The sequence below is a fragment of the Corvus brachyrhynchos genome, unplaced genomic scaffold (assembly GCF_000691975.1).
Source record: "Corvus brachyrhynchos isolate BGI_N302 unplaced genomic scaffold, ASM69197v1 scaffold175, whole genome shotgun sequence".
Taxonomy (NCBI): Eukaryota; Metazoa; Chordata; class Aves; order Passeriformes; family Corvidae; genus Corvus; species Corvus brachyrhynchos.
Window position 1 is genome coordinate 929,290 of NW_008238448.1, and position 25,757 is coordinate 955,046.

The window sequence follows — 25,757 nt, forward strand, 5'->3', positions numbered from 1 at the left end:
TACCTTTTTGAAAAGTTAATGGTAGCAGTGGTGGTGCCATACTATAGCACCAAACGCCGTCATTTTTATTTTCAGATGACTTTGTGAAAGGTACATAGGAATTTTCTCCCTGCTGGTAAATGACAGAAATAGTTCAGCAGTGATGATTCTGCATCTCTGTATTATTTCAGTCCAGAAGAGATTTCAATGTGGAAACAGGAGGGAAGCATGAGCCTTGTATTTTAGAAACTGCCACTTGTAACATGCACATTACTGCACTATTATACAGTTAACCAGCAGGAGTGGGTAATGAGAGGGCTTTTGCACACCTGCTCCTCCTGGAACAACTTTTTTGTAGTTGGGATTTTTTTTGCTTTCAGCAGTGAATAGGAAGGCAGGGAGGGCATGCATTGTACATATGCAAAGTGTTTCAGCTGTGATGGAATGGGTTCAAGAGAGGGGTTAACTGGAGTGAAGGAAGCTAGCAGGACTCAGTAATGTGGTGAAATGGAGGCAATCCCTCGCTATCAGCATTTTATCAACAATATAACCTTAAATATTCAGTTCATCACTGATTCATCACTTTAATGTTTATCGTGATCCTTTAATCCCTTGGTTGATTAGATCTATAAGCTGCTGTAATACAAAGAACTTTGCCCAAGGCAAATTAGAAGAAAAATTAGAGGAGGAGGGGGAAAAGCCCAACATTGATAAAAGGGTTAATTAAGTGAATTGGAAGGGAAGGTAATGTTTGCTTTTTAAAAAGTGGGGTAATTTTATGTTCAGCATAATTTGAAAGTGCATAACCCATAACTGCCTTGGAATGAGGAGAGAAAATAACATTCTAAATAACATATGTAAAGCAAATAACTTACCAGTATGGTATGTTATTAGTACTTTTAGATGTGTTTTTGATGCATTGTTTGACATGATGGTTTTATTAAAAGCTGTGAAAAATGTATGGTGATTAGAAACTATGGCAAGGGGGGAAAAAAGGCTTTGTAGGCTTTCAGAGTTGAGTATATGAAAGAAAGCACACAGTTTATTGTAGTTCTCATCCAGCAAAATCCTAGGTGGGAATTTATTGTATATCCTTGTGTGCACTTAAGGGAGATATTTACTGGACTGGATAGTATATGTTGATGAAGCAATTGAACTAACAAAATGCTTATTAATATAGAATTTATTCACTGTAAAATCTCTACCTGAAGAGTCATTGTAATGAAGCCAAAATGTTTTAAAACAATCATCATGTTTAAAAATAGTTTTTAAAGTCTTTTTGAATTGGGCAAAACAATGCAGGGTTTTTTGTTCAATACATACATTTTCTCTATGCTTCTTCATGGGTAACAATGTTTATTGTGAATTCAGTGTACTGACTGAAACTTAGGGAGAGCAATGTGAAGTAAATGCCCAGAATGTAAATCTGAGATTCATGTTTTTGGAAACAGACGAGGCTTTCCTTTAGCTTTTTTGGTCAGTACTTCTGCCATTTGCATGTCAAGTTTAATTGCAAAAGAAAGTGATGATCTGGTACAGTTAGTTTGCCATTTGTTTTTCATGAAGAAATGCATAAACATTTCTCCTATGTAAACTTGGTTGTAGTTAGCTGACAGAAAATACTCAACTGAAATCATTGCTTGTTCCATTTAAGAAAAATAGTAGGCAAACTATCCCACATTTTTTAATATTTATTTACAGATCTGCAACTATGTTGGACCAGCAAAAGTAATTGTCCAGTTAGTAACGAATGGGAAATACGTCCACTTACACGCTCACAGCTTGGTGGGTAAATTCTGTGAAGACGGAGTGTGCACGGTTAACGCAGGACCTAAGGACATGGTTGTAGGGTAAGGCTGAGGATTCCTCTGTAAACCTGAGCTGTGGGGAAAGCATCGGCAATACAAAAATACTTCCAAAGAGGCAGCTCTGGGGAGCGCTCGTCTTCACGCTCTGATCTCTGTTCTGTTTGTATAGTAAATAGAAAATTTATTGGGGTTTTTGTACACCTTTGTAGAATTTCTCCTAAGCAAGCTCAGTAAGTTTAAGTAACTAATTTTTACTTATAATTTGTAGAGTTTTTATCTCTTGGCGTACAGTGCAAATTTGTATTTTAAGTCCATTCTTTAAATGTAAGTAGTTTTGATCAGAGAAGGGACTAAAATTAATGTTACTGTTTTGTTGCCATTTTGATCAATATTTTACTTTTATTGAAACCTGTCAACAGAAATGTAATGAGAAGCTATAAGAAAATAGGATTAGTAGATTTGAAATTAATGCAAGACATGTATAAACGTGAAAATACTGCATAAGTCAAACTTTTAAAGTTTAAAGCAGCAAGACTGTAGTGAAATTGTAGTTGGGCTGTTCTTGTTTAATTTGAAAGAATAATTGTTTATATCGGTAAATGGAGCTGAAGCTCCCAACCATGTTTTCAGGCTTAGATCAGGTTTCATGCTGGCTGTGAATTTTAGTTCTGTGATCTCAAGAATGTCTTTGTTGGTGAAGATGATGAAGTTTAAAAAGCTGAGAAGGTTGGGAGAGAGAGATTCTTCTAAACTGTAACTTTTGATGTCCAAGCCCAGTGCACTGACTTTACCGCGCACAACAATTTAAATAGCTTTATTTCAAATGCTCCTTTTCATCTTGAAAAGTTTGGCTCATTTTCTAACCTGTCTTGTTTTTCATCAGATGTTTAGAAACAGCTTTCCTGTCCTCACTTGACCTACATGAAAATTGAGTTATTGTCTTGTTTTCATACTTCCAGATCTAACTGATCTTTAAATGTGCCAGGAGATTTTTACAAAAGCACACCTTGTATTACGGAATTTTTCATTCAAATGGATACCCAGAGTGTCTTGCAGAATGACCAGAGCCTTGCTTAAAACATTTCCTTTGGAAAATATTGCACTGTTTTCAGCCTCTTAGCTTGCTCTCCAAACCGTTTTGAACAGATGGAGCATACTCTGCTTAACAGACATACAGAATGACATATTAATGTCATTGCCAAAGATGCAGCAAACAAAGTATGACTACCAGATTTTCCAGTGTTCTGTAAGTTGCTTTCACAGTGGAAGTCTGAAGCCTGACAGATTACTGCTTATGCCATATGAAAGTGCACCCATACGATCGCTGTCATATAGTGGTGGACTTTTTACATATTTTGTGATCTTGGCTGAATTTTTCTTGATGGAAATTTTCCCTCAAACACTAATAGTGCCTAAGTATGTCTGTAGAGTCCTTGGTAAGAGAAAGGCTGCCTGCCTGCTGCAGCTCTGGCCTAAAGCATTAAGAAAATAATTCCCTCCATCAAAATTTGGCAGGTTTGCAAATCTTGGAATACTTCATGTCACGAAGAAGAAAGTGTTAGAGACTCTGGAAACACGCATGATAGATGCTTGCAAGAAGGGATACAACCCAGGACTCCTGGTGCATCCGGAACTCAGCTATCTGCAGGCAGAAGGATGTGGAGACAGGCAGCTAACTGGTATGTAGAAATGATGGCCTGGTTTTAATTGATCTTTTACTAGAAACAGGCTGAGCTTCTGAAAACATAGATTCTTAGCCAGAAAAAGATGTTGTGTGGGACAAGAGAAAGGCTGCCTGCCTGCTGCAGCTCTGGCCTAAAGCATTAAGAAAATAATTCCCTCCATCAAAATTTGGCAGGTTTGCAAATCTTGGAATACTTCATGTCACGAAGAAGAAAGTGTTAGAGACTCTGGAAACACGCATGATAGATGCTTGCAAGAAGGGATACAACCCAGGACTCCTGGTGCATCCGGAACTCAGCTATCTGCAGGCAGAAGGATGTGGAGACAGGCAGCTAACTGGTATGTAGAAATGATGGCCTGGTTTTAATTGATCTTTTACTAGAAACAGGCTGAGCTTCTGAAAACATAGATTCTTAGCCAGAAAAAGATGTTGTGTGGGACAACAGCCAATATCTGTGTGCTTTTAAGAGGTGGTGTAATGTTGCCGTGTTTTAGGGAATCTGAAGGAAGGAGTGTGCTGTCAACACATACACGAGAATAGAGAAACTTCCTTCCACAGCTGCCTATGCCCACCTCTGCACCTGTATTCCATGGCTCTTATGCTGTCTGATGAATTCTTAGATAGAGTAATTTTGCATTACTGCAGCAAGGCATGATATCCTTAATTAACTTAGGGACCTCCTTTTGAGAACACTGTTCCATTCAGCTACATTTCACCCATATCCCTGTAAAACCTGTGGTCTGTGTTGCTTTCAGGTACTGTAGAGAGGGGCCAGCTTTCTTTTTATCACTCTTAACACCAGGAATTCTGGTGTCCTTAGTGGTGGCCTTTGTCCTTTTCACAACCTTTATAAAGTGAGAGCAGAAAATACTAATTTTCTGTCTGTCTTTTAATTATAGTTAAATAAGGTCTGATGCACAAACTGCAGGATGAATGCAGTATAATTTGAATAGCTGCTCCTCTCTGCTTAGAAAGGGAAAACCTGATGAATGCTAAACATAAAAGACATTTCCTCACTATCCATGCCTTTGGATGCTTGTTTGTTCTCTCTGTTTTGTTAGGGGTGCCTACCCCTTTTGTTAATTCCTCTGTGTGTCAATTCCAGAACGGGAGAGAGAAATCATCCGCCAGGCAGCCATCCAGCAGACCAAGGAAATGGATCTCAGCGTGGTGCGGCTCATGTTCACAGCCTTTCTTCCTGACAGCAACGGCAGCTTCACACGGAAACTTGATCCCGTTATATCGGATGCAATATATGACAGCAGTAAGTATATTTGGCTTTAATTACTTTTTTAATAAGGGGCAAGCTTTTGTACACACAGAAATGACAGGTAGATATTGCTGGACATAGACTCATGTAGCCCTGCCTGCCTGGTATTTGATGAATAACAAGTAAGGAGCCCATGCATAGTTAGCCCCATGTCTGCCCAAGTACATACGGTATCATTCTGGGTTTTAATGGTGATGTAAGCCATAGAGGAAGATTTTGTTTTGCTGTTAGCATGTTTAATCCTGCCACTTTTATTATGAGGGTTTTGTAAATTCTTGTTATATCCATAAGAAGGGCTTGAATTTTGCGGAGTTTTCAGTTGCTTTCTGTGACAAAGTGTTGTCACACGAGATGTGAGGAAAAAAATTACTTTGCTTCTATCTTGGTTGAGAATTTGACACCTTTCAGTTTTGCAAACCATCTGCTTGTCCGTATTTTAAAAGATAACCACAGTTCTCAATCCAGTTCCTTTAGATCTGCCAGTATTTTTTAGAGCATCCCTCTGTCTTTTTTCTATGAGAATTTTTTCACTTCATGTTTTCCCCCATGCTATTAAATTATACTGACTCATCTTACTTGAACCCTTTCTGCTGCCTGAGTTTTCCTTGCTGAGGCTGTGGATTCCCATGTTCTTGATAGTCATTCTGTAATGACTCAGAAAAAGTACCTTTTTTTTTCCTTTGTGCACCAGTTGTGTCTATATCATTGTTTTTTAAGTACAAAGTCTAGATCAAAAGGTATTAAATGAAACTATTCTACTACAGTCTGCTCCTTGCTGTTAATTGGGAAATGTAGCGATGTCAAAAATTCTGTCCTAAACTAAGGAGACAAACAAAGGGGACATTTTGTATGCATGTTTCTGCTGTTGTAAGTTGCTACACAGGTGGCAGTTACTAGTTTCTGATCTCCCAAGGTGAATTCTTGACTGCTAATTTCAGAAGATTTTTCTTGGGTTTTGTTTGGGGGTTTTTTTGAATACTTCATTGGCACCATTCAAGTCTCCCTTGCAGAACAGACATAACTTGTGGTACCATAACTTGCCTGTCACAGCTGCTTTCACTTACCGGATGATAGTTCTGTATTGAGGACCAATAGTTGTCTCTTAATGCCTCTACTAGGATCTGTGGACATGGGCTTTTTTATCACAGTCCAGTGTACTGGCCAAAAACTGGCATGCTTTCAAGTAAGCCACAGTGTAAAGCAAAGCACTGTAGATAGTGAGAAACAGGAAACAGCTCTCAAGAGTGTCACTCTGTCAGAAAGCAGGGAAGAAAAAATTACATTCTCTTGCATGGCCCTGTTGTCATGAAATGAGTACTAGTGCGGGGTCCTGGATGCAGGTCACTGCTGGGTTATTTTGCTAGTGCAGTAATTGTGCTGGAATGGCCGGGGACCTTATTTTGTAGTTCACAGTTCAGGCAAAACTTAGAAGATACAAGATTGTCTTACATATGAAAAGCCTTTGTTTTATCCATGTTTAAAAAAACACAAACAAATTCAGGTATTTTGTATTGGAGCCTTGTCTTTCTATTGCATTTCTGTGTGTTGTGCTTGGTTGGGTGTTTTTTTGATCTAAATCTGTTATGAACGTAAGCGTTGTTTTTAATCTTCCCTTTCAATAGAAGCTCCCAATGCCTCCAACCTAAAAATTGTAAGAATGGACAGAACAGCAGGGTGTGTGACAGGAGGGGAAGAGATTTACCTGCTGTGTGACAAGGTTCAGAAAGGTAAGAATCATGAGTATTGTAAGGCACATCAGGGTGTTCATCTGGAGTACACGTGAAGCCTTCTGTGCTGTCTTTAGTGTTCTCTCACTCTGATAGTACAGTAGAATTTGTAAGCACTCAGCCTTTCTGGAAGTCAAGCCAGCAGTCCAGAGATATAATAAATCCAAATAGTCTATTGCAAAGCAAATTCAGCTTCTCTTGACCATGTGATCATCTTTGTTCTTCTCAAATTTCTGCCCTTGCCCATGTTCTGGAATTTTGAGGGGTGGTGGGTACTGGGTGAGGTTTGACTCCATTAACTAACACCTGCTCTGAATTATTCTGAAGTTTCTGATTTATTACTAAGTTCCTGATTGTAAAGAGTAAGTATGAGCGTTCTCTGTTAGCCATGGATGGGAGCTTAATGTGTTCAGCACTGCTGCTAATAACTTCATTTTTATATGGTTATGGTAGAGGTTACTCAGTGCAAACAGATACTTCTCACAGGTTCATTTTCTCTGCTCGTGGCTTTGAATGTGTCAGAATTCCGCAGTGTGGATTAGGATACTTTGTTTTTGTATTGGAAGATAATAGTTAAATGTGGGTTGGTGATATTTGGGCTAAGTAAAAAGAAAAAATTTGGGAGCGAGGAAGATCCTTTGTATTTTTCAGCTACAGGTAGTACTTGAGACACCCTGGTGTAGATTACATGGTAGAGTGGGTGCCCTGTTCTCATCTGTTTGGAATCAGTCCCTGCACATGTTGTTAAAACCACAGTAACATTTTCTGTTGATGCAGGCTGTCCTTTTCCATATGTCTTTCTTGTAAATGCCCTTCTACCACTTAGGGAAGAGAGAAAGCTTTGGGGGCTTTTAGGGACTTTGAGAGAACTATTTTCTTTCAATAGTGCATCTACCCTCTGCCATCAGAAGGACTGAGATAAAACATAACTCTGACGCACAAAATAAATAAATAAATGTCTGACTCAGTGGAAGCCCTGAGGTGGGGTTTCCCCTCAGCCGGATTGGGGTTTCCCCTGACCTCACTGCCTTCAGAAACCTCCTGCCTGAAGGAACTTGAGCGTGCAGGACAGCAGGACTGGAAGTGGTGGTTCAGAGTCTTGAGACTAGCAGGTGGTGGGCCAGGGGAAGCAGTCTGTCTGCTACAGAAGCTTGTCCTGCCTCAGTCACCCTAAGAGAGAACAGGCTTTTTCTAGCTTTTTCTCACCGGGAGTGCTGTGGAAGGAATTTACTAGTGTGATGCTTTTCCTAAAAATATAAACAAATAAATACAAAGAGAATGAAAGAAAATTTGTTTAGAGGAGCAGAAGCCAAGTGCCATGTTTCTGGCCTGTGCTGTTTGCAGGGTGAAGGATCCCTGCTGACATACTGCTCACTCACACCCGCGACGTCTCTGAGCTGCAGCTCCACTGTGGCACTCTGCCAGCAGCAAGCGGAACTTGAACTGTGGCACTTCAGGTTTTGCTACAGTTTTTTGAACTGAAACTGTTGGAGGAAAGAGGGTGGTTTCTACATTTCATGCTTCCAGTTCTCCCCTCCTTACATGTTTGTTCCAAATAAGGCTCCTCTGGAATGTTTTATAACCCTAGAATAGGAAGATGATGTGAACCTAGTTCTCTTTTTACAGCTCAGTAAAAGCAACTTCAGTGAAATCATTAGGATTAGGCTGATCTAAACCTGATGTCAAAAATGGGTTATTTCTGCTGTTTTCACAAAACAGATAAAAGGTAATTGATGTATTGTGTAGTATTGTCATCCAGCCAAAAAGTAACCATGTTGATTTTTATCTGAAATAACCATAGCCAAAGGTTAAACAAATGCACAAACATCCCAGAGTATTTCTTTTGTTCTTTGTAGATGATATTCAGATACGTTTCTATGAAGAGGATGAGAATGGTGGTATGTGGGAAGGCTTTGGAGATTTTTCTCCTACAGATGTACATAGACAGGTAAGTAACTGAGCATTGGTCCTTTGTTAATGATTATCCCATCTCTGTAAGATAGCATTATATTTTAGTTAGTAAATTAGATAAAAGCATCTGTATCCCATACTGACCTCTTCTTTGGTTGGTTACTTCCTAGTAATAATAGAAACTTAACAGTTCTTTAAAGACATCTGTTAGGTAACTAGGAGTACAGTACAAGGAAATTGGGAGAAAGCCCCATTGCTTTAACATGCACTGGTGTAAATTTGGATAGGATATATAAACAACTCTGAGAGCTCCTGTGAACACACTGAGAATGCCACAGAAGAGATGCTAAACGATGAGGAGACAAACGGTGCAGTACTGCCACAGGGGATGTGGTGGCATTTAGCATGGTAGTTCTCCCTTTCCCAAAAGGCTTTAGGAGTCAAGCTCAGAAGTGAAACCGAAAACTAAAATGGAAGTTTATTGCTGTAACAGCCCTTTGCTCTGAACTTTGCCTTCCAAGCCATAAACAAACACCTACAAAATAGCGCAAATGTAAAAGCCAAGTTGTCAAAAGCCATGCTCCATGATAGATATGCTTATCTTTGTTTTCTTCACAGTTTGCTATTGTGTTCAAAACACCCAAGTACCGAGATGTCAATATCACAAAGCCAGCATCTGTATTTGTACAACTGCGTAGGAAATCTGATCTAGAAACAAGCGAACCAAAGCCTTTTCTCTACTATCCGGAAATCAAAGGTAACTTATTAAACTCGTTTTATAGATTGGGAACAGAAAAACTGTAGGGTCCCTAGGAACATTTTTAATAAGATAGGACTGGTTGGATGAGGAATTTTTGGTTTTAGCTGTTACTTTTAGAAAATATATTTGCCTCCTTGTTTTGGGCAGAGTCAGTATGCAGTGTGGTAGCTTTATAATGCGCTTTGTAGGTGTTGTTGTAGGACTGGTAGGCAGTAAATCCATGTGTATTTTCTAAGTGAGGCTTGTTCCTTGCAGGTTCCCTATATGCACACATGCCCGTCCATACAGTAGATGGCACTCTCTTCCTCTGAGTTTCTGCCAAATAATACCTGAGGAGATTTTACTGTCAGTGCTTTCAGATCAAACCCTAAACCAAAGCCTGTTTGGTGCCTGGTGGAAAAGGTACATATTTTGCAGTTCTCACCTTTTACCATCACGCCAACATCACTGATGTTTCTGAATTTTCCAATTGCCTGTAATACTAAAGTAAGCCCAAGACATTTCTTGTGAGAGCAGGGAAAGTGCTGTTTCAATCTCTTGTGTTTAAAATTCTAGCAGCTTAGCAGAATAGTTGGTATTGGACCGGCTTCCTAAATTTTACTGAAAAGAAGTTTAACCAGCAGATCTGTGCCCTTTGAAGTCTGCATTTGAAATGTTTGACGGGCATGGCACTGGCAGTCACAGTTTTAAATACCAATAATGTTGATGATATGGAAATGCCTTGAGGCCCAAGTCATAACTGGTGTTTCATTGTATTAAGATAATCTTTCTGCTTAGCAGTTTACCTGCCTGCAGGTTACACCACTGAGTTCTAATCTTGAATGTTTTCTGTGCCTAAGGTAGAGCTGTGTTGAAATCAATTCCCTGTCAAAATCTCTAAAATACATGTGCATTAGTGGTGAGACACTCAGCACAGCTGAGGAGGGTGGTGGTCCAAGTGAGTCTACTTCACAACTGTTAGAATAAAATAGCAGAAAACATGAAAGCTTTCAGAGTTGCCAGAGGATTTCTTCTTAGTAATGATTTCAGGAACCTCTTGCACAAGTGCTAAGGGAAGCAAAGTGTACAACTGCAGAGCAAAGTTGCCAGATTTGAAGCAAACCTCTTTCATGTGCCTCTTACACGAGTAAAATTAGCTCAACATTGTTATGTGCATTTTCAAATCCCCTATGCAACCTAATAATGAAATTACCATTTAGGAACTATATTTTTCCCTTGTTGCAAATGTTCCCACAAACTTAGACACACGTATGTGGATTTTTTTGTTTCTCTGACTAGATTGCTCTCTAGAGTTTTCTCTCCTCATCAGTGTGAGTATGCCTGATGCGTGCATGCATGCATACTTACTCATCATGTGTACCTGGAAACAATGCACGTGGATTTGTCAGTGTACTGTCTCATGTATTCAGCTGTCTCATCTGATGCACTGACTGATGTGCCTGTGCATGAAATTGCTTTTTGTCATATGGCTGTTGAAAACTACTAGATGGTTTAATAAACAAATGATACTTTGTTCTTTTCTCAACAGTTCTACTGGATTTTAACCCATGTAATATTTGTATCCCTATTTTTGTAGCTCTTGTCATGACATTTTCACTTTCCCCAGTCATGGGCATAGTCCTTTTAAATCTTTGTGGTTTGCTTTCCAGGGGACTAAGTCTTATTTTGGACTTACACTATAATATAAGTTTAGGCTTTTTTTTCTACTGCTACTCAGCATGGTTTGACAGTAATATGTCCCTGCCTGAAAATAAGTTGTCTTTGTTCTAGTGGATGTCATGATATTTTAAGTAAATCATTTCAAGCAAGCACAGTTTTCACTATTTCTTGCCATCCCTTAAACAGAAGTCAAGGGGCACTGCAGGTACTCTGCACTGTTGAAACTCAAAGTGTCTTGTGATCCTCTGATAAGGCTCCATTTCTGAAGTAGATTTGCTTGGAAGAAGAGCCTGTGCTTATATTCCCCAAAGGCAAATTTTCTTGAACAAACTTGTGATTTGGAGCACTTATGCTGATTCATGCCTTGGCTTAGACATTGAAGAAATTTGGCACCACAATCTCCAGGGCTCTGAGTACATGAGACACTTTTGGAGGAAGTTCTGAGCCCCCCAAGACACCTCCACATGCATCCCCTGAGTCTGAGCACACAGCTGAGGAGACCACTCAGGCCCAAGCCATGCTGCTGGTCTGACTGGGGACTTGGCCCTGGCTTGTTTCTCAGAGGAGTTCTCACTGCTCTGGTACATACAAAAATTTTCTGCTGTTTGGAGCTTGAGGAAAGTTGACTCTTCTACCACACTTTTCATTTTCCTTTATAAACTTGTAACTGTAGTGGTGCTTTCTGTATGCACACCCTGCGCTGTGCCTGGCCACCAGCAGGACTGACTCCCTGTTTGCTCTGTTCCTTCTATCCCAGATAAAGAAGAAGTGCAAAGGAAACGACAGAAACTCATGCCAAACTTCTCTGATGGCTATGGTGGAGGCAGTGGCGCCGGAGGTGGTGGCATGTATGGAGGGGCAGGTGGCGGTGCTGGCTCTGGTAAGGCAGCAGGTTTGGGCAAAGAGGGAAAAGGGTTCTACTTTGAGAGCAGGACAGATGTTCATGCTGATTTTTAAAATGTGAAGACGATTTTGTCTCCTAGGCATATAAGACCTGACTCTGTTGCCTTTATACTCGTGTTACTCAATTCAATCAAGCATCTCCTTATTCTAAACACTTTGTCATCTCCTTTGCCTTCCAACTTCGAAGCTTTGTTGCGTCCTAGGGTCTTGGAGGCACTGAAATTCATGAGACAGCTCAGTTAATAATATTTTGTGTGTCTAAATTTAAACAGGTTCTGAATTGTTTCTTGGACCACGAGTGGAATTTGGCAAATGAACCCTGTTAGTGCAAAGAACTATTAAAAATTGGAGATACTATTTAGTAAATTTTCTACTGTGCTCTATCTGTTGAAGTCAGGGTCAGTCATATCTGATATGCAGGATCACAGGAGCATTACTTTGGTTCTTGCAGCAGAGCATTAAAAACCTATAGGTCAGGAAATGTCATCTGAACCACAGCCCTTTTTTTAGAGCAGAAGATAGAGCAGCATCAAATTGCTACATCTGTTGCTAGCAGCACATGTATAGCATAACACCAGAATACAAATTTGTTGTAATCACAAGGATTCAAAAGCACAGAGGCAGCTTGTGATATCTCAGTCGAGTTTTAGAGGAAGGATAAAGCACAGAGGCAGCTTGTGATGTCTCAGTTGAGTTTTAGAGGAAGGATGTAATGATACTACATCTGTGTGGTCTTATGCATGTTGGGATAAGAAAGTGTCACTAGCCGACCACTTAGAATTTCTTTGGATTTTTGAAGGGGTAGGGGAGAGCTCACCTTTAGCCTGGAAGATTTATTGCATGGAATAAAGCAGAAGATATGCAGAAAACAAAAACTCACTTCTTTAGGTTTAGCGTTCTCATTGGTTTAGGATGTAATTCTATTAATTCTTAACCCTTTTCCTTTCTTTAGGGTTCAGTTTTCCTTCATACGGATACTCTGCCTTTGGAGGGATGCATTTCCACCCTGGCACAACAAAGTCCAATGCTGGCATGAAACATGGTAACAGCAAAAATGTCTTTCTTCCAACAGTTAAATTGAGTTTGACCTGTATTTTCTTCTACAGTATGAGCCAAAGTGTCAGGCAGCTCTAGCTAAGCATGCTGGGGAAGGCCTCTTCTTGAATCTCTGGCAGCAGAGGGGTTTTGTGTAGGTTGTACTGCCCTGCTTCTCTTTCTTCCTCTCCAAGTGTAGTTCCTTTTTACTGTGCAGTCCTGAGCAGCAGTCACCAAAACCCCTCCATGTGGCTTCTGCATTCAGTGTATTGTTTCAAGCAACAGCCCTTTCGCTTGCTTGAATGTGCTGATTACAGGTGACCCAAGGACTAGATCACCAAAAATGTATCTTCCTTTGTTGCCACAGTCTGGTACTGCCCAGAGAAACCAATGGAAAAGATTAAGTTAATAATAAGGACACTCTTGGCTTCCTAAAATAGGAATATAATTTCAGATGTACATGTTGAATACTCCGTAGATATTTCCAGAGTCTCGGGGATGAACTTGCTGTTAGGAAAAAAAAAATGTATCTGAGTAATTCTGCTAGATTTCATGTGAGCACTTCAGACTTACATTCTTGTACCATAAAAAGAGATGTAAATCTGTTGTAATATAAAACGGTTTATTTTTAAAGTAGAGGCTGTCAAAAACTTAACATCACTTTAGAGCAAGTCACATCACTATCCTGTCCATGTGTGTTGGCATCTGGAATATTATGGTTCATGAGTTTAGTGATAAGTTTTATGTTGAAGTAAATTTTTGTATTTATTTTTCAGCGTTTGGTTTTGTCTGGTTGTGTTTTATCACTTGTATTAAAAAAAGCAACAGTACAGGACACTAATGATTCTACTTTTTGTTAGAAGGTCTATCAAATTGTGCAGCTGAACAAGACAGGAAGAGCTCTGATAAACAAAGTGACAAATGGGACATGAAACATGATGTGAAGGTGGAAACCATGGAGAGGACTGAGTGCAGAACATCTGCTGTTAATGAGGAGAAGGAGGATTCTGTTTCTTCTTGTAAAACTGAAGTAAGCGAAGCAGACTGCAGGTGGCAGGGTAAGTGAACAAGTAAATGTATTTAGGGTAAATCAAACTGCAGTAAGGGCAAAGCAAGTATTAAAGGTCTGGAAACTCCAAAAATGTCTGCTTGCTGTTTTCTGAACATAGTAATGCCTCTTGGAGGAAACGGGAGGGATTCCATTCCCCCAGATCTAAGGTGCCTCCCCATATCTAGTTTTGTAGATAATCTTCCACCTTTGTACTGCCACTGGGCACTTGAGCTTCTGCTTGTGATGCAAGGAGATGAGACAGCTTTGCTTGCTGGGCATGTTTAACACTGCCTTTTAATAAATTTGTGTGAGGAAGGAACGCTGCAAGCAGTGAAGGCAGATGGAATATAACTCAGCAATTGACTTGGCTTTTGATATTTGAGTGACTCTAGTGGATGAGTTATTGGATGTTAGGATGACTGTTGCAGCAGTTCTTCCCTGCAACACAGTTAAATTTCTTTCAAAGTAGCATTATAGGTTTGAATTTAAAATGGAAATTTTGCCCAATTTCTCTTTGGCAAATACTCAGTAAAATAGCTGTTGGGTACAAAGTGTTATGCATCAAACTGATGCCTAAAAATTTTTGCTTTTTATGTATTTTTCATATATTCGTAGCTTTGTAGACCATTAGTACATGGTTATACAGTTCCTGGTATTTTGCCTACCCTTTCTCTTGAATTTTAGAGTAATAAGCTAACCCTCTGATACACTCCTGAAATACTGTTCAGTCTTATTTTCAAGTAGAGGACCTACAAGAAGAACATTATGTTTTCCAATCAGAATCTTAGAAGACATAACAAGAAGTGGGGCAAAGAAGTCCTGGACCAGCTCCAGTGGTCCCAGTACCTGGTGAAAAATTACCTAACCAACTGCTCTTCGAATTGGACAGTGTTTGCTAGATACAATAATTTGTTAAACTTAAAAAAATTGTAGAAATCCATTACTGGGTGTGCCCATAGCCCGTAAGTATGGATGCACCTGGAAGCTTCTAATAAAGAACTGCTTTTTTATCTTACCATTTTAATTCAGTTGCAAAGGGTTTTGTCTTTTGATTTCAGGCAAGAAAACAAAAGGAGGAAAGCAAGGATAGTCAACAGAACTGGTTTAGCAGCAGAGCTCTAAAATATATAAAGGCTACTTTCCCAGACAGCAAGACATGCATTTCCTGGATTTTTTTTTTTTTTTAAACAGTTGATTTTAAAAGATTTGAGTAATCATGCTTAGCATAAAATGAAAAAAATGGTAGTTGGACTGGAGAGACTTGGTAGTGGTAGGAATTGAGCAGGAAGGAATTTTTTGGGCTTCGTTTTTACCAAGTGCAACATGATCTAGACCACTTTTGTTATTCCCTGGGTCAGGGAGAGGGCACATTACCTTGTGTGTGTCAGCCCTGTCTGACACTTGCTATTAACAGCACTAGAAACCGTGGCTTGGGAATCCAAAGTGGCACAGGGATGGGCTGTAGTTGTAAACAGCTCAAAGGTGTAGCTTCTTGTGACCTGAGAACAGATGGTGCTCTTGAGAAAAGCTGAAGCAACCTGCTGTTTGCAGTTTTGGTTGTGATAAATCCCATGACTGGTTCAGAAAACAAAATCTTGTGCTGATATGAAGAAATAGTAATGTCCATTTAGCTGTCGTGAAGGAGGGGTCGGAATTGTTTACCTGTTTTCTAAGCAATGAACATTGTAGGCAGGAAGCTGACCATTTCTTTTTTTGTCTGTTGTAATGGCATGAAAGGATGCAATTTCTAGCTCCCGATGATACAAAGAATTGGTGCAGAAAAACAGGCTCCATAAAATAGCTACTGCAGGCTAGACCATTTGGTATTAGGCTAAAAGATGCATGTAATCTTTTGAAAGATATCTTTCCCATGTGTTTGATATGGAAAACCAGGGAGTTTCAGCATCGAGTTCTTTGATCTTTGGAAGTGTGCATAACAAGAAAAGACTGAATTGTTTAACACCCTTTACCCTGAATATGTATCCTGAATATAACATGTTTAGTGTTGAGAGGGAAATAGCAAATATAAATCTTTCAGCCCAGGCATACAGTACAGCAGCCACAGGGATGTACTGGCCAGAACAATAAGCTTCATGGATAGCTGAATAAGTCTTTGCCTTAGAGGAATGATGTGTTCGTGTTCATCAGGGATACACTTCTGACCCAGTCTAAATGCCTGGTTTTGTGTAGCTGGAAATCCTGGGTATTGTCTCCCCATTATGCTGTAAATGACACAGTCTGTTGTACTTGTTTGCTCTTAGTAATCCCCAACCTTACAAGATTTTATAAAAACATGAAACTGTTCAAAATACAGGCTGGTTTCAGATGCTTCTGCTTCACAGAATGACGCTGTAGTTTCAGAGTTCATCTGTTTCATTTTCACCAGTTTCTTGCTGATACAGAACCACAGAAGTATTGACAGAGCAGCTGGAGTTACTTTTTTCTGCAAATGAGTTTCTTTTCTCTCCTTTCTCCCTTCTGCCTCCCCACCATGACAACTTCTGCTTTTTGAAATCTCAGTGGCTGTCCATTTTATAATTCTAAAATCAGGATACAAATACTAACCATTGTAAAAAGTGAAATGTTTTAAACAGAAGAACAGACTCTCTGTGCTGCTGCTGTAAAGCAGGCTAGACTGCATGATTTGAGTTGGAGGAGGAGTGCAAAGCCCTGCATTTATTCCATAGCTTTTCTATGAGCTTCTCTGCAATATTTGATGGGTCACTTAGGCTTCATGTGCCTCAGCTTCTTCAAGGCAAAACTACTGGGACCTGCAAGTTCCAGATCCAAGTTCTGCTCCTTTTGTCTCATTACACACAACTGCACATCAGTGCTGTTAATTCAGTGCTAGTCAAACCAGACGGAGCTTCCAGATTTGACTGTTCTCAGGGTTCCTGCTGCCTGAATGCTCAGCATGCACCTAGTTTTTCTTCCAAGGCGTTCATTCCCTCTGTCCTTATCTCTCAGAAGTAATTAGCAACCATCTCAGTGAAGCAGTGAATAATGCTTGGTGGACTGCACTTTGTATTTCTGTGACAGCACAAATGCCTGTCAAAAGTAGGTGGTGGTCCACGGAAAACAACTGAGCTGATGCAGACAAAATTTTGTGTTGCAGATGCTCTGTTCCTGGAGAAGGCCATGCAGCTTGCCAGGCGTCACTGCAATGCTCTCTTTGATTATGCCGTAACTGGAGATGTGAAGATGCTGTTGGCAGCTCAGCGCCATCTCACCGCTGTCCAGGATGATAATGGAGACAAGTGAGTTGACCGTACTGGGTTGAAACCGATGGATTTGAGGGCAGAATGGTATAGTCAATTTGTTCTGTCCCTCACGGGTGCCAATCACCAGTGGCACCACTGCTTTAATCAAATAAATACTGCTCTCCTTTCTGCTATTTGGGAGAGGTACAGCTGTGATTTAGACATTTTTGTTTCATTTGCAAAGAAGTCATGTACACCATAAAGTTCATTGATCCAGCACCAGTCAGAAAGTAATCTGGTCATTGAGGATATGTTGAGCATGTTGTGAGTTTGAGATTTTTTGTCTTTTACTTAAAATCTTGACTGAGCATGAATTGCTGTGCTTGCATCATGATACACGGTGTATGGGGATCCTCAGCTTGGTGCTGAAGGAGAGCACCCTTTTTATTCTATGCAAGTCCTTAATTCTTCATAGGATGCTTCAAGTAAGAGATTCACCAGGAGATGTAGAAACAATAGCTGGAGGGTCCATACTGCATTTCTCCCACTGACACCAGGTTCTTCCCAGAGGACATTATTTTGCTCTTGCTTATGTCTGTGCTGTACTGTTGTCTTCCAAGGGATTGCATAGATGTTCGTGGCAGACTTGGCCGCTAATATTTGCACATCAGTCCTTCAATAATGTGAGTTGAAGTGGAAATCCACTTTGTTCCTCTACAGCCATGCAGATTCTGTGGAACTCAGAGTGAAGTACTGTGAGGAACTAATGATCAGTAGTTATTTAAAATGAAATTCAGCAGAAGCATCTCTAAGCACAGGCAAAGATAATCTCTTGAATAAGCAAGTGACACTATCACATCGTCACTTTTTAGCTGGCAGGCGCTGTGCAATCACCTGCATTTCCTTAAATTGTAGTGTTTTGAACAGTAGAAGCCATACAGCCTCAAGGTGTCCAGGTAGAAAGAAAATTTCACATGACCAAGACCTGTATCTCACTGTTCAATTATTCTGAGATAGGTTACTGCTTTCACTCCATTTTCAGTGAAAATAGGTCTCAGATTACAGATAAGAGGACTGCACAATCAGAGAGAGCTACTTTACTAGCTTAGCTTTCCAACTGGAAACCTAATGTCTGCTTTGAGATAAGCAAGAATGTGAACGAGGTGGGAGCTAGCAACAAAATCTGCAAGCACTATGAAAAGCACAGCTTCTGTGTTTAAAAAAAAAGGGGGGGGGGCTAGTCTTGAGCAAGTAGGACCTGCCTTTAAATATCAATAAGGTGCTCCTCAGTTTTGGACTTGCAGGGCATTTTAACTAAGTTACAATACTTCTTAGAATGATGGTAAACAGTTGTTTTCTTCCTGAATCAAGAAGTACCTGCGAGTATGTGAGGCTCAAGTTCACGCTGCCTTTCTCCTGAGATGGATTTATTCTGTGAGCATGTCATAAATCTGTATTACTTCAAAACTTTTTTACAAAGCAAAGCTTTGGTGATTGTTTTCCAGCTCTCTCTTAGGGGAGAAGGAAAAGGTCAAAATTAATTAATAAATTGCCCCAATTTTCACTTTAATCATTAAAATTATATGGCAACTAAAAAGTTTTTGAGTAAGCCTTTAAAAAATGTTGCTGTCAACTGTTTATGGCTTTGAGACAGAACCCAGCAATCTGTGATGAGTGTATATTTACTGCTGCTGACACTCAGTAACACTGGCTGTGACTGTATTTATACCAGTACCACTGATCTGTAGGTATCTGATGGCTCTACAGTGGTGCTCAAATGCATTTTTTCACGTAGGAATGTTTAAGAAATGGAACTGACCTTTCATGGTCTAGTCAGCAGCATCACATATAATGGTAGGGTAAAATTAAAATACTTGCTGCTGAAAAGAGAACTAAAAGCAGTAGAAGAACAAATGTGTTTCTGCAGTGAGATTTGGAAATAAAATGTCAGCATGATACAGAGCATAATAAAAAGCATCTGTCAGAGCAGAGGAACAGCTGTTTTTCCAGTAATGGTGAGACTGTTCGAACAGCACAGGAGAGTTGAAGGAAGCAAGGTGCCATAGTACTTCCAGTGGCAGTGTATAGAATCAAAAACACCCTTTAAGGATGAGTTTGGTTGGTAAGTTACTTTTTGTTTTTCTTTTTTAAAAATATCTTCTGGCTTTCACTGCTCTCCATCTCAATTTCAAGATGACTCCTTGCCTTAAATGGCACAGAACTTCTTTTTATTTTTCTGACAAAAGTATGACTCTGAGACTATTCAGGTATTTCTAAAGTGGCATAACAGACACACCACATGTCCCGTGTTGATTATTTTGTGTCAGCAGCAACTTGCTAAAAAGATGAGTCTAGAAGGTGGCCAGCATCGGCTAAGGAAGTGCTTGGCAGGATGTGTTTCAAAACAAAGGGCATGATTTTCAAATGAAATCTCAATGGAACAAGGCAAATGGAACTCTGTGGGACAGGGGGGATGGGAATCACAACCTGCTTTTTTCCTGGTGCCATGCTGCACGTCCAGCTGCTCAGGCTGGTGGTGTAGGACCTGCCTCTGGAGAAAAGCACAGGAAGGGCCATTGCATTAACACAGCAGAAGTAAAGTGTCTTGCTGTGCAGTCACTCATGTCTCAAAACAGGTGCTTTTTTGGCATGATGCCCCTGGCCACTGCTTGCGGGTCCTGTGGTTGTTAGTCATTGGGCCTGAGTCCTTAGTCATTTTGCTGTTTGAAAACGAAATAAAGAAAAACCCACAGATCTGGGGAAACCCCCAAGGGAAAATCTGCTTCGGTGGCAGAGAGGCCTGTGGAAATTCTGCAGGAAGGTTTTGACAGTAAGAAGTGTTTATCTGCTGCATAATTCAAAATATGAAAAAAGAGCAAATCAGGAGAGAATCTGAGGGTTTCTGAAATAATTGTGCCACACATTTTGTCTATTAGCCTAGTAGTGAAGTTATGCTGAGGGCCAACAAAAGCCATCCTGAGTTTGCTTTTGTGATTGAAGGGTTAAGCAGTTACCTTCTGGCCTGCTTTTTTTAATGCTGGGATTCATTTTAGGTGTTGGTACTTAGCGCTGGAATCATTACCTCTAACAGTCAAATGTTTATATCAGAATATAGTCAGATCTACAGCAAAGCCTTAACATTTTTGTAATAAATTTGACAACAGTGTGAAATTGTTAATCTGTTCTTTGTTTGTTTCAGTGTCCTTCATTTAGCAATTATCCACCTTCATACTGACCTGGTGAAAAACCTCTTGGAAGTGATGCCCGATTTGAATTACAAGGACATAATTAACATGAGAAATGACCTCTATCAGGTGCGCAGTTGTGGGGGTGTAAGTGTTGCTGATTGTTCAGCTGGTAGAGAAGAAATTGTACAACTTGCTGTCTCTGTGGGAAGAGATCAGACTGATGCAAAGAAGTTTAGAAACAAGGATATATTGGAAGGTGGTGGAGGAAAGAGAGCATGTTTTCACTGGTTTAGTCCATAACTCTGCTTGATGTTAACAGAAGTGTTTCCATGGGTTAAGTGTTGAACAGGCCAAAAAGAGTCAATTCTTCAGTTCATGCTTCAGCATTTGGCTTCTCTGTTACTAAGCCAGAGGTATGGATTACCGTGTGCCAACTCTGGGCTCTTCTGACCTTTCTGACATTGGTTAACTTGGGATCATGAGTCAGTTCCTGTGTCATCAGTAATCTGTAGGCACATACCTGTGAGCACATGTGGAAGCCATAATAACCTATGCCCTTGCTACTGCCCAGATTGCATTTGTGCCCATCACATGAGCACCAAGATTTCCCTTTCATTTCTGCAGTAACTGAGAAAAGCCCATCCCCTTGTCTTTTACCTAGGAGGAAAAGAACTGCCAGGCACAATTCTGTCTCCTCAACTTTAGTTTGGCCTGTTTGTATTGTAACTCAGGTTTTAAAAAGAGTAGTGGGAACCTGCCTGGAGAAGAATCTCTCAAAGGGATTGTGTACACCATTCAGCAGCACACTGACACTTGTGTCATTTGTTTTGCTGTGAACAGTAAAGGCAGGTTTAAATTCTGTACAGGTAGTCCCAGAAGGTTTATTTTGACTTCTTTGTTTTCCTTCACATTTTTATGTTCATATAAAGCAAGTTTGAAATGTGGAGGCTGCTGAAAGTAAGCAGAAGATTCTGAATTGAATTCTCTGCCCTGTGTTTAACAGAAACAGGAAGCAAAGCTGTGCTCCACACAGGAAATAAACCCCTGACTATCAGAACCTCTACAGCTCTTCCTACCTTCAACTTAAACCTTAAGCCATTGATGGAGGAGAATGTAGGCTTGGGCTAGAATTTTCCTTCTCTACTGATATTCTGAAAGCTGACATATACCTTATAGATGCAGTAGTTAATTGCAAATGTGTTGACAGATCTATTGACAAACACAAGCTTATTGTGCAGAGCTGGAATTAGTCTTTTTAAGTCCTCCATTAATATAATGACCTAGAAATGGAATCTTACTCAATTTTTAAATTATTTTAGTATTGGAAATACGATTCCCCAGAGCTCACTAGAATGCTTACTGTTTAAACACATGCATTTCTGAGTATGGTCTGTGTGATGCTGCTCAGAAGCAAGACTGACAAGAATGCAGTATGCAACCAACCTTTGGAAGGTCCCAAAACCTCTCAGCCTGAGAGTTGCTCAGTGCTGCAGGTGCGCAGAAATGGGCAATGTGCAGGATCAGCTACTTCAACACACACTGCATAAATGCACAGTTGTTCTGCAGTTTGACAAATGCACAGAACTGCAGAATTTTCTTCTTTTCTGTGCAGCCATTTTGAGGGATAAGGAACTCCTATGCCCATGGCTGCAAATCTCTGATTCGGGAGCAAAATGAGAGCATTGCTAAATGAGATTCATTGCTAAAGGCAGGTCTGAGCAGGACCTGGAAAGCAAATGTGCTCCCACCATGGTAGGAGCATGGCAATGGGGCAGCTGGAAGCAGGGTTACAGTGTGTGGGGGCCACAGGGATTATCTCATTTCCCGAGTACCTCGCACTGCAATGCTCAAATAGCCAGGTCAGTGCCCTGGCTTACAGAGTAGCCAACATCTTTGTTCCTCCCAAAGTCCAACTGCTGACAGTGGCAAGGCAGCTTTTATTTCCAGTGAGTAGAAACCCTATTTGTAGTGTTCAGTAGAAAAGAATGTACACATATGCAAGCTTTTATTTTCTGTTGGCTTTGGAGTGGTGTAACATCTTCTCACACTAGGAGCTTTTATGGGTTTCAGAGATTTCTGCAGAAATGATGTAATTGTGGCTTATCTTCTCATGGCTTGCTTCTGTCACTTGCAGACCCCCCTGCACCTGGCAGTAATCACAAAGCAGGCAAAGGTGGTGGAAGACTTGCTGAAGGCTGGAGCAGATGTCAGCCTTCTGGATCGCCACGGCAATTCTGTCTTACATTTAGCTGCTACTGAAGGAGATGACAAGATTCTGAGTCTACTCCTCAAGCATGAGAGGGTATCTCCGATGGTCAACCTTCCCAATGGAGAAGGTATGGAAAGATAATGGCTGTATTTTACACTGACCTACTAGACAAACACACCTTAATGCCTGCCAACACCATGTTTCTACACAGGTAGATACAGACCTTGAAAATAACATCTTTCCCCATTTTGCATATGCTGTCCTTCATTTTTATATGCCTGCAGGCACAGATGAGAGACCACAGATGTGTCAGCTTTCTAATTATACAGAACAGAAAGATTGGTAATGGTCACGTGGCACAGTATGGATTTGAATTTTTGTCACTGTACATTCTCTTCAATGTCTCAGAACCTCAAGCACTGTGTTCGCCTTGTTCCTTATGCCACCATTGTGTTTTTTAAAAAATCCCCCCAGAAGAAAATGTTTCCTCCTGTCTAGCGAATGAAATCCCCTTAGTTTCTGGACTAGTATTTAGTTTTGTATCTGGTACTTTGTGACCATGCAGAATTAGAGCCTGTAAAATAACCACAGACAGTTCTTCCATTTTTCAGTGCACAGGAGACTTCGATTTAGTACTCCTGCTCTAATAGATTGTAAAATATCTGACCTAAAATTGTCATTGTGGATTCAAAAAACCTCCTCAGAGAGAGAGGGGATTTTTTGGTTGGTTGGGTTTTGGTTGGTTTGTTGGTTTTTAAAAGAAAAGGTTTTACTATTATCTTTCTGGCGCAGGTATTCTTGAGGTGTCAGGTCACTGTGACCTTACAGCAGGATGATACTAAAATACACCACTTACTCCCCAGACCACTTTCTAGAAGAGGTGTTCAGTAGCGGATGGGGCCAGTGTGGGGTACCTACATGTTTAGTATCAAGATGCAGATTTTATTTTTAACGCTACTCTCTTGAGGCAAAGAGATGCTCTTGGTGAGCTCTGTAGTTCCTGCCTTCTGTTCCACCTTGTAATCTTGATTTTTTTTTTTTTTCTTATATGGTTTTGACTCTCCAAGTTCCAATTTATGCACAAAGAACATATTTATTAACACCATTTTCTTCATCCTGAGCCTCTACCTGGAGTACTCCCTTAGGGTCTGGGGCCCCCAGCAAAAATAAGAAGGACATGGGCTTGTTGGAGCAGGGCCAGAGGAGGCCATGAAGATGCTCAGAGGGCTGGAGCACCTCTCCTCTGCAGACAGGCTGGGAGAGCTGGGGCTGTTCAGCCTGGAGAAGAGAAGGCTCTGGGGAGACCTTACAGCACCTTCCAGTACCTGAAGAGGGGGCCTAAAGGACAGCTGGAGAGGTGTTTTACAAGGACATGTAGGGATAGGACAAGGTAGAATGGCTTTAAACTGACAGAGGGTAGGTTTAGATTAGGTATAAGGAAGAAATGCCTCACTGTGAGGATGATGAGACACTGGAACAAGTTGCCCAGAGAAGCTGTGGATGCCCCATTCCTGAAAGTAGGTTCAAGGCCAGGTTGGATGGGGCTTTGAGCAGCTTGGTCTGGTGGAAGGTGTCCCTGCCCACGACAGGTGGGTGGAACTAGATGATCTTTCCAACCCAAACAATTCTATGATTCTATCATCTTTTAGTGTATAAGCAGGCAAAATATGTTACTTCTGCTCAGGTAAGTACAGTAACCGTAACTCATTTTAGAAGTCTCTCACTTCAAAACCCATTACTCTGATATTTCTGAATTATAAAAATATTAACGCACATGATGGTGGATGGATTTTGTTTTGTGTAGGTCTCAGTGCAATTCACATGGCGGTGATGGCAAATAGCATGTCCTGCCTCAAACAGCTGATTGCTGCTGGAGTTAATGTCAATGCTCAGGAACAAAAATCTGGACGAACTGCATTGCATTTGGCTGTTGAACAAGAGAACATCCCTTTGGCAGGCTGCCTTTTGCTTGAGGTAAGGGCAGAATTTCTTTCTCCCAGGTCCTTTCAATTACAAATTTAAAAGCTGTTGACAATCCTTGAGTGCTTCAGAAAAGCAGGAGTAAGGGGGGGAGGTTCCTGTTTATTGACTAGATTACTTGAACTGGTATAATGGCAAAATTACTAGTAATGTTACTGTTTTGTTCAGCATTGCTGGTGAATCTTTTGCCCAAGTTGAGGAATGTAGAGTTTGTGACCCTAACCTGACTGCATGTGCCATGTATAATTTGTACTGAGTAATCCTGGCAGGCACTGTAGTTACTCATGAACATGTTCATCTCTTCTTCTGTGTGAAGTAGAACATATACAGGGATGTACATAGAGATGCAGTTGTGTAATCTATAAATATTTGTCTCATCTCTAACACCTCGATCCTGGTATCCTTAATTCTACACGCCCTAGCTGGCTGCAGTAGCTTTCGTCAGTGTTCATGCATGGATGTGCCACCAGCCTGGCTGCCCTTCTGATGAGCAGCAGCAAGGCAGGATTCTGTGCACACCACTCAGGTCATGGGCAGAACTTTTACAGGGAATGCACAGTGGCTTTTATCTACCTGACCTATTTGGATATATACATCTAACACTGGAGCACACAACCCACCATATGCATGCAGACAGTTGTAGTTACTTTCTAATTCCTTCTTTTCAGGCAGCAATTAGAGTTTTTATGCAACCAGGCATGGAATGGTGCTTACTCACACAGTAGCATTGTTTGTGCTGACATGAGCCTCTGCAGCTGCATTGTACAGATTTCTTTTCTTTTTGCCATTCAATAAAAACTTAGGGTGATGCAGATGTGGACAGTACTACATATGATGGGACAACTCCACTTCACATAGCAGCTGGAAGGGGCTCAACAAAATTGGCAGCAGTTCTCAAAGCAGCAGGTATGGAAATAGATCTTTGCTGTAGAGTTTACTTTCACAGTGACAATTCAAGTTAGAAGGCTGCAAGCTGGAGAGAATGTGCCAGTGAACTTGTTTAATGGATGGAGGAAGTCAGATGTTAAAAGCACGAAGGTCTGAATTTCCTCAGAAAGTCCTACTCTGAGATGCTATACTAATCACTCTTCAGCACCATCTAATGGCTAGAAAGGCAAATTATGTTGGTCCAAAAAAATCTCTGGAGGACTTTGGGAAGTTCTTTGATTCTTTTGTAGCTTTTATAGCTGAAGAAGTGGAGAAGAGACTTTTATATATATCTGGGATAAGTGTTGGACTGCTTTAGGAACAAAAAAGCAAAAAAAACACCCCATCACTGAAGCATGAGCTTGTAAGTGTCTCCTATTTGCTGTCACTGTGGAAGAATTAGGTTGGAGTATTTGTTGGAACTTTGTCAATTGTATTTAAACCTGATTTTTCTCATTTGAAATGG

The 25,757-nt window shown here is 40.6% G+C and overlaps 1 protein-coding gene across 1 annotated transcript in view; it reads left to right on the forward strand.

Annotated features, from left to right (window-relative positions):
* Positions 1-25,757, forward strand: part of NFKB1 (nuclear factor kappa B subunit 1) — a 52,977-nt gene that overhangs the window by 22,674 nt on the left and 4,546 nt on the right. The window contains exons 6-19 of the mRNA XM_008635668.2: positions 1,681-1,829; positions 3,303-3,466; positions 4,577-4,735; positions 6,364-6,468; positions 8,325-8,416; positions 8,998-9,136; positions 11,556-11,678; positions 12,654-12,743; positions 13,597-13,794; positions 16,903-17,044; positions 20,187-20,301; positions 22,310-22,511; positions 24,189-24,358; positions 25,168-25,270. Of these exons, the coding sequence (XP_008633890.1) occupies positions 1,681-1,829; positions 3,303-3,466; positions 4,577-4,735; positions 6,364-6,468; positions 8,325-8,416; positions 8,998-9,136; positions 11,556-11,678; positions 12,654-12,743; positions 13,597-13,794; positions 16,903-17,044; positions 20,187-20,301; positions 22,310-22,511; positions 24,189-24,358; positions 25,168-25,270 (1,951 nt within the window). The remainder of the gene's footprint in view (positions 1-1,680; positions 1,830-3,302; positions 3,467-4,576; positions 4,736-6,363; positions 6,469-8,324; positions 8,417-8,997; positions 9,137-11,555; positions 11,679-12,653; positions 12,744-13,596; positions 13,795-16,902; positions 17,045-20,186; positions 20,302-22,309; positions 22,512-24,188; positions 24,359-25,167; positions 25,271-25,757) is intronic.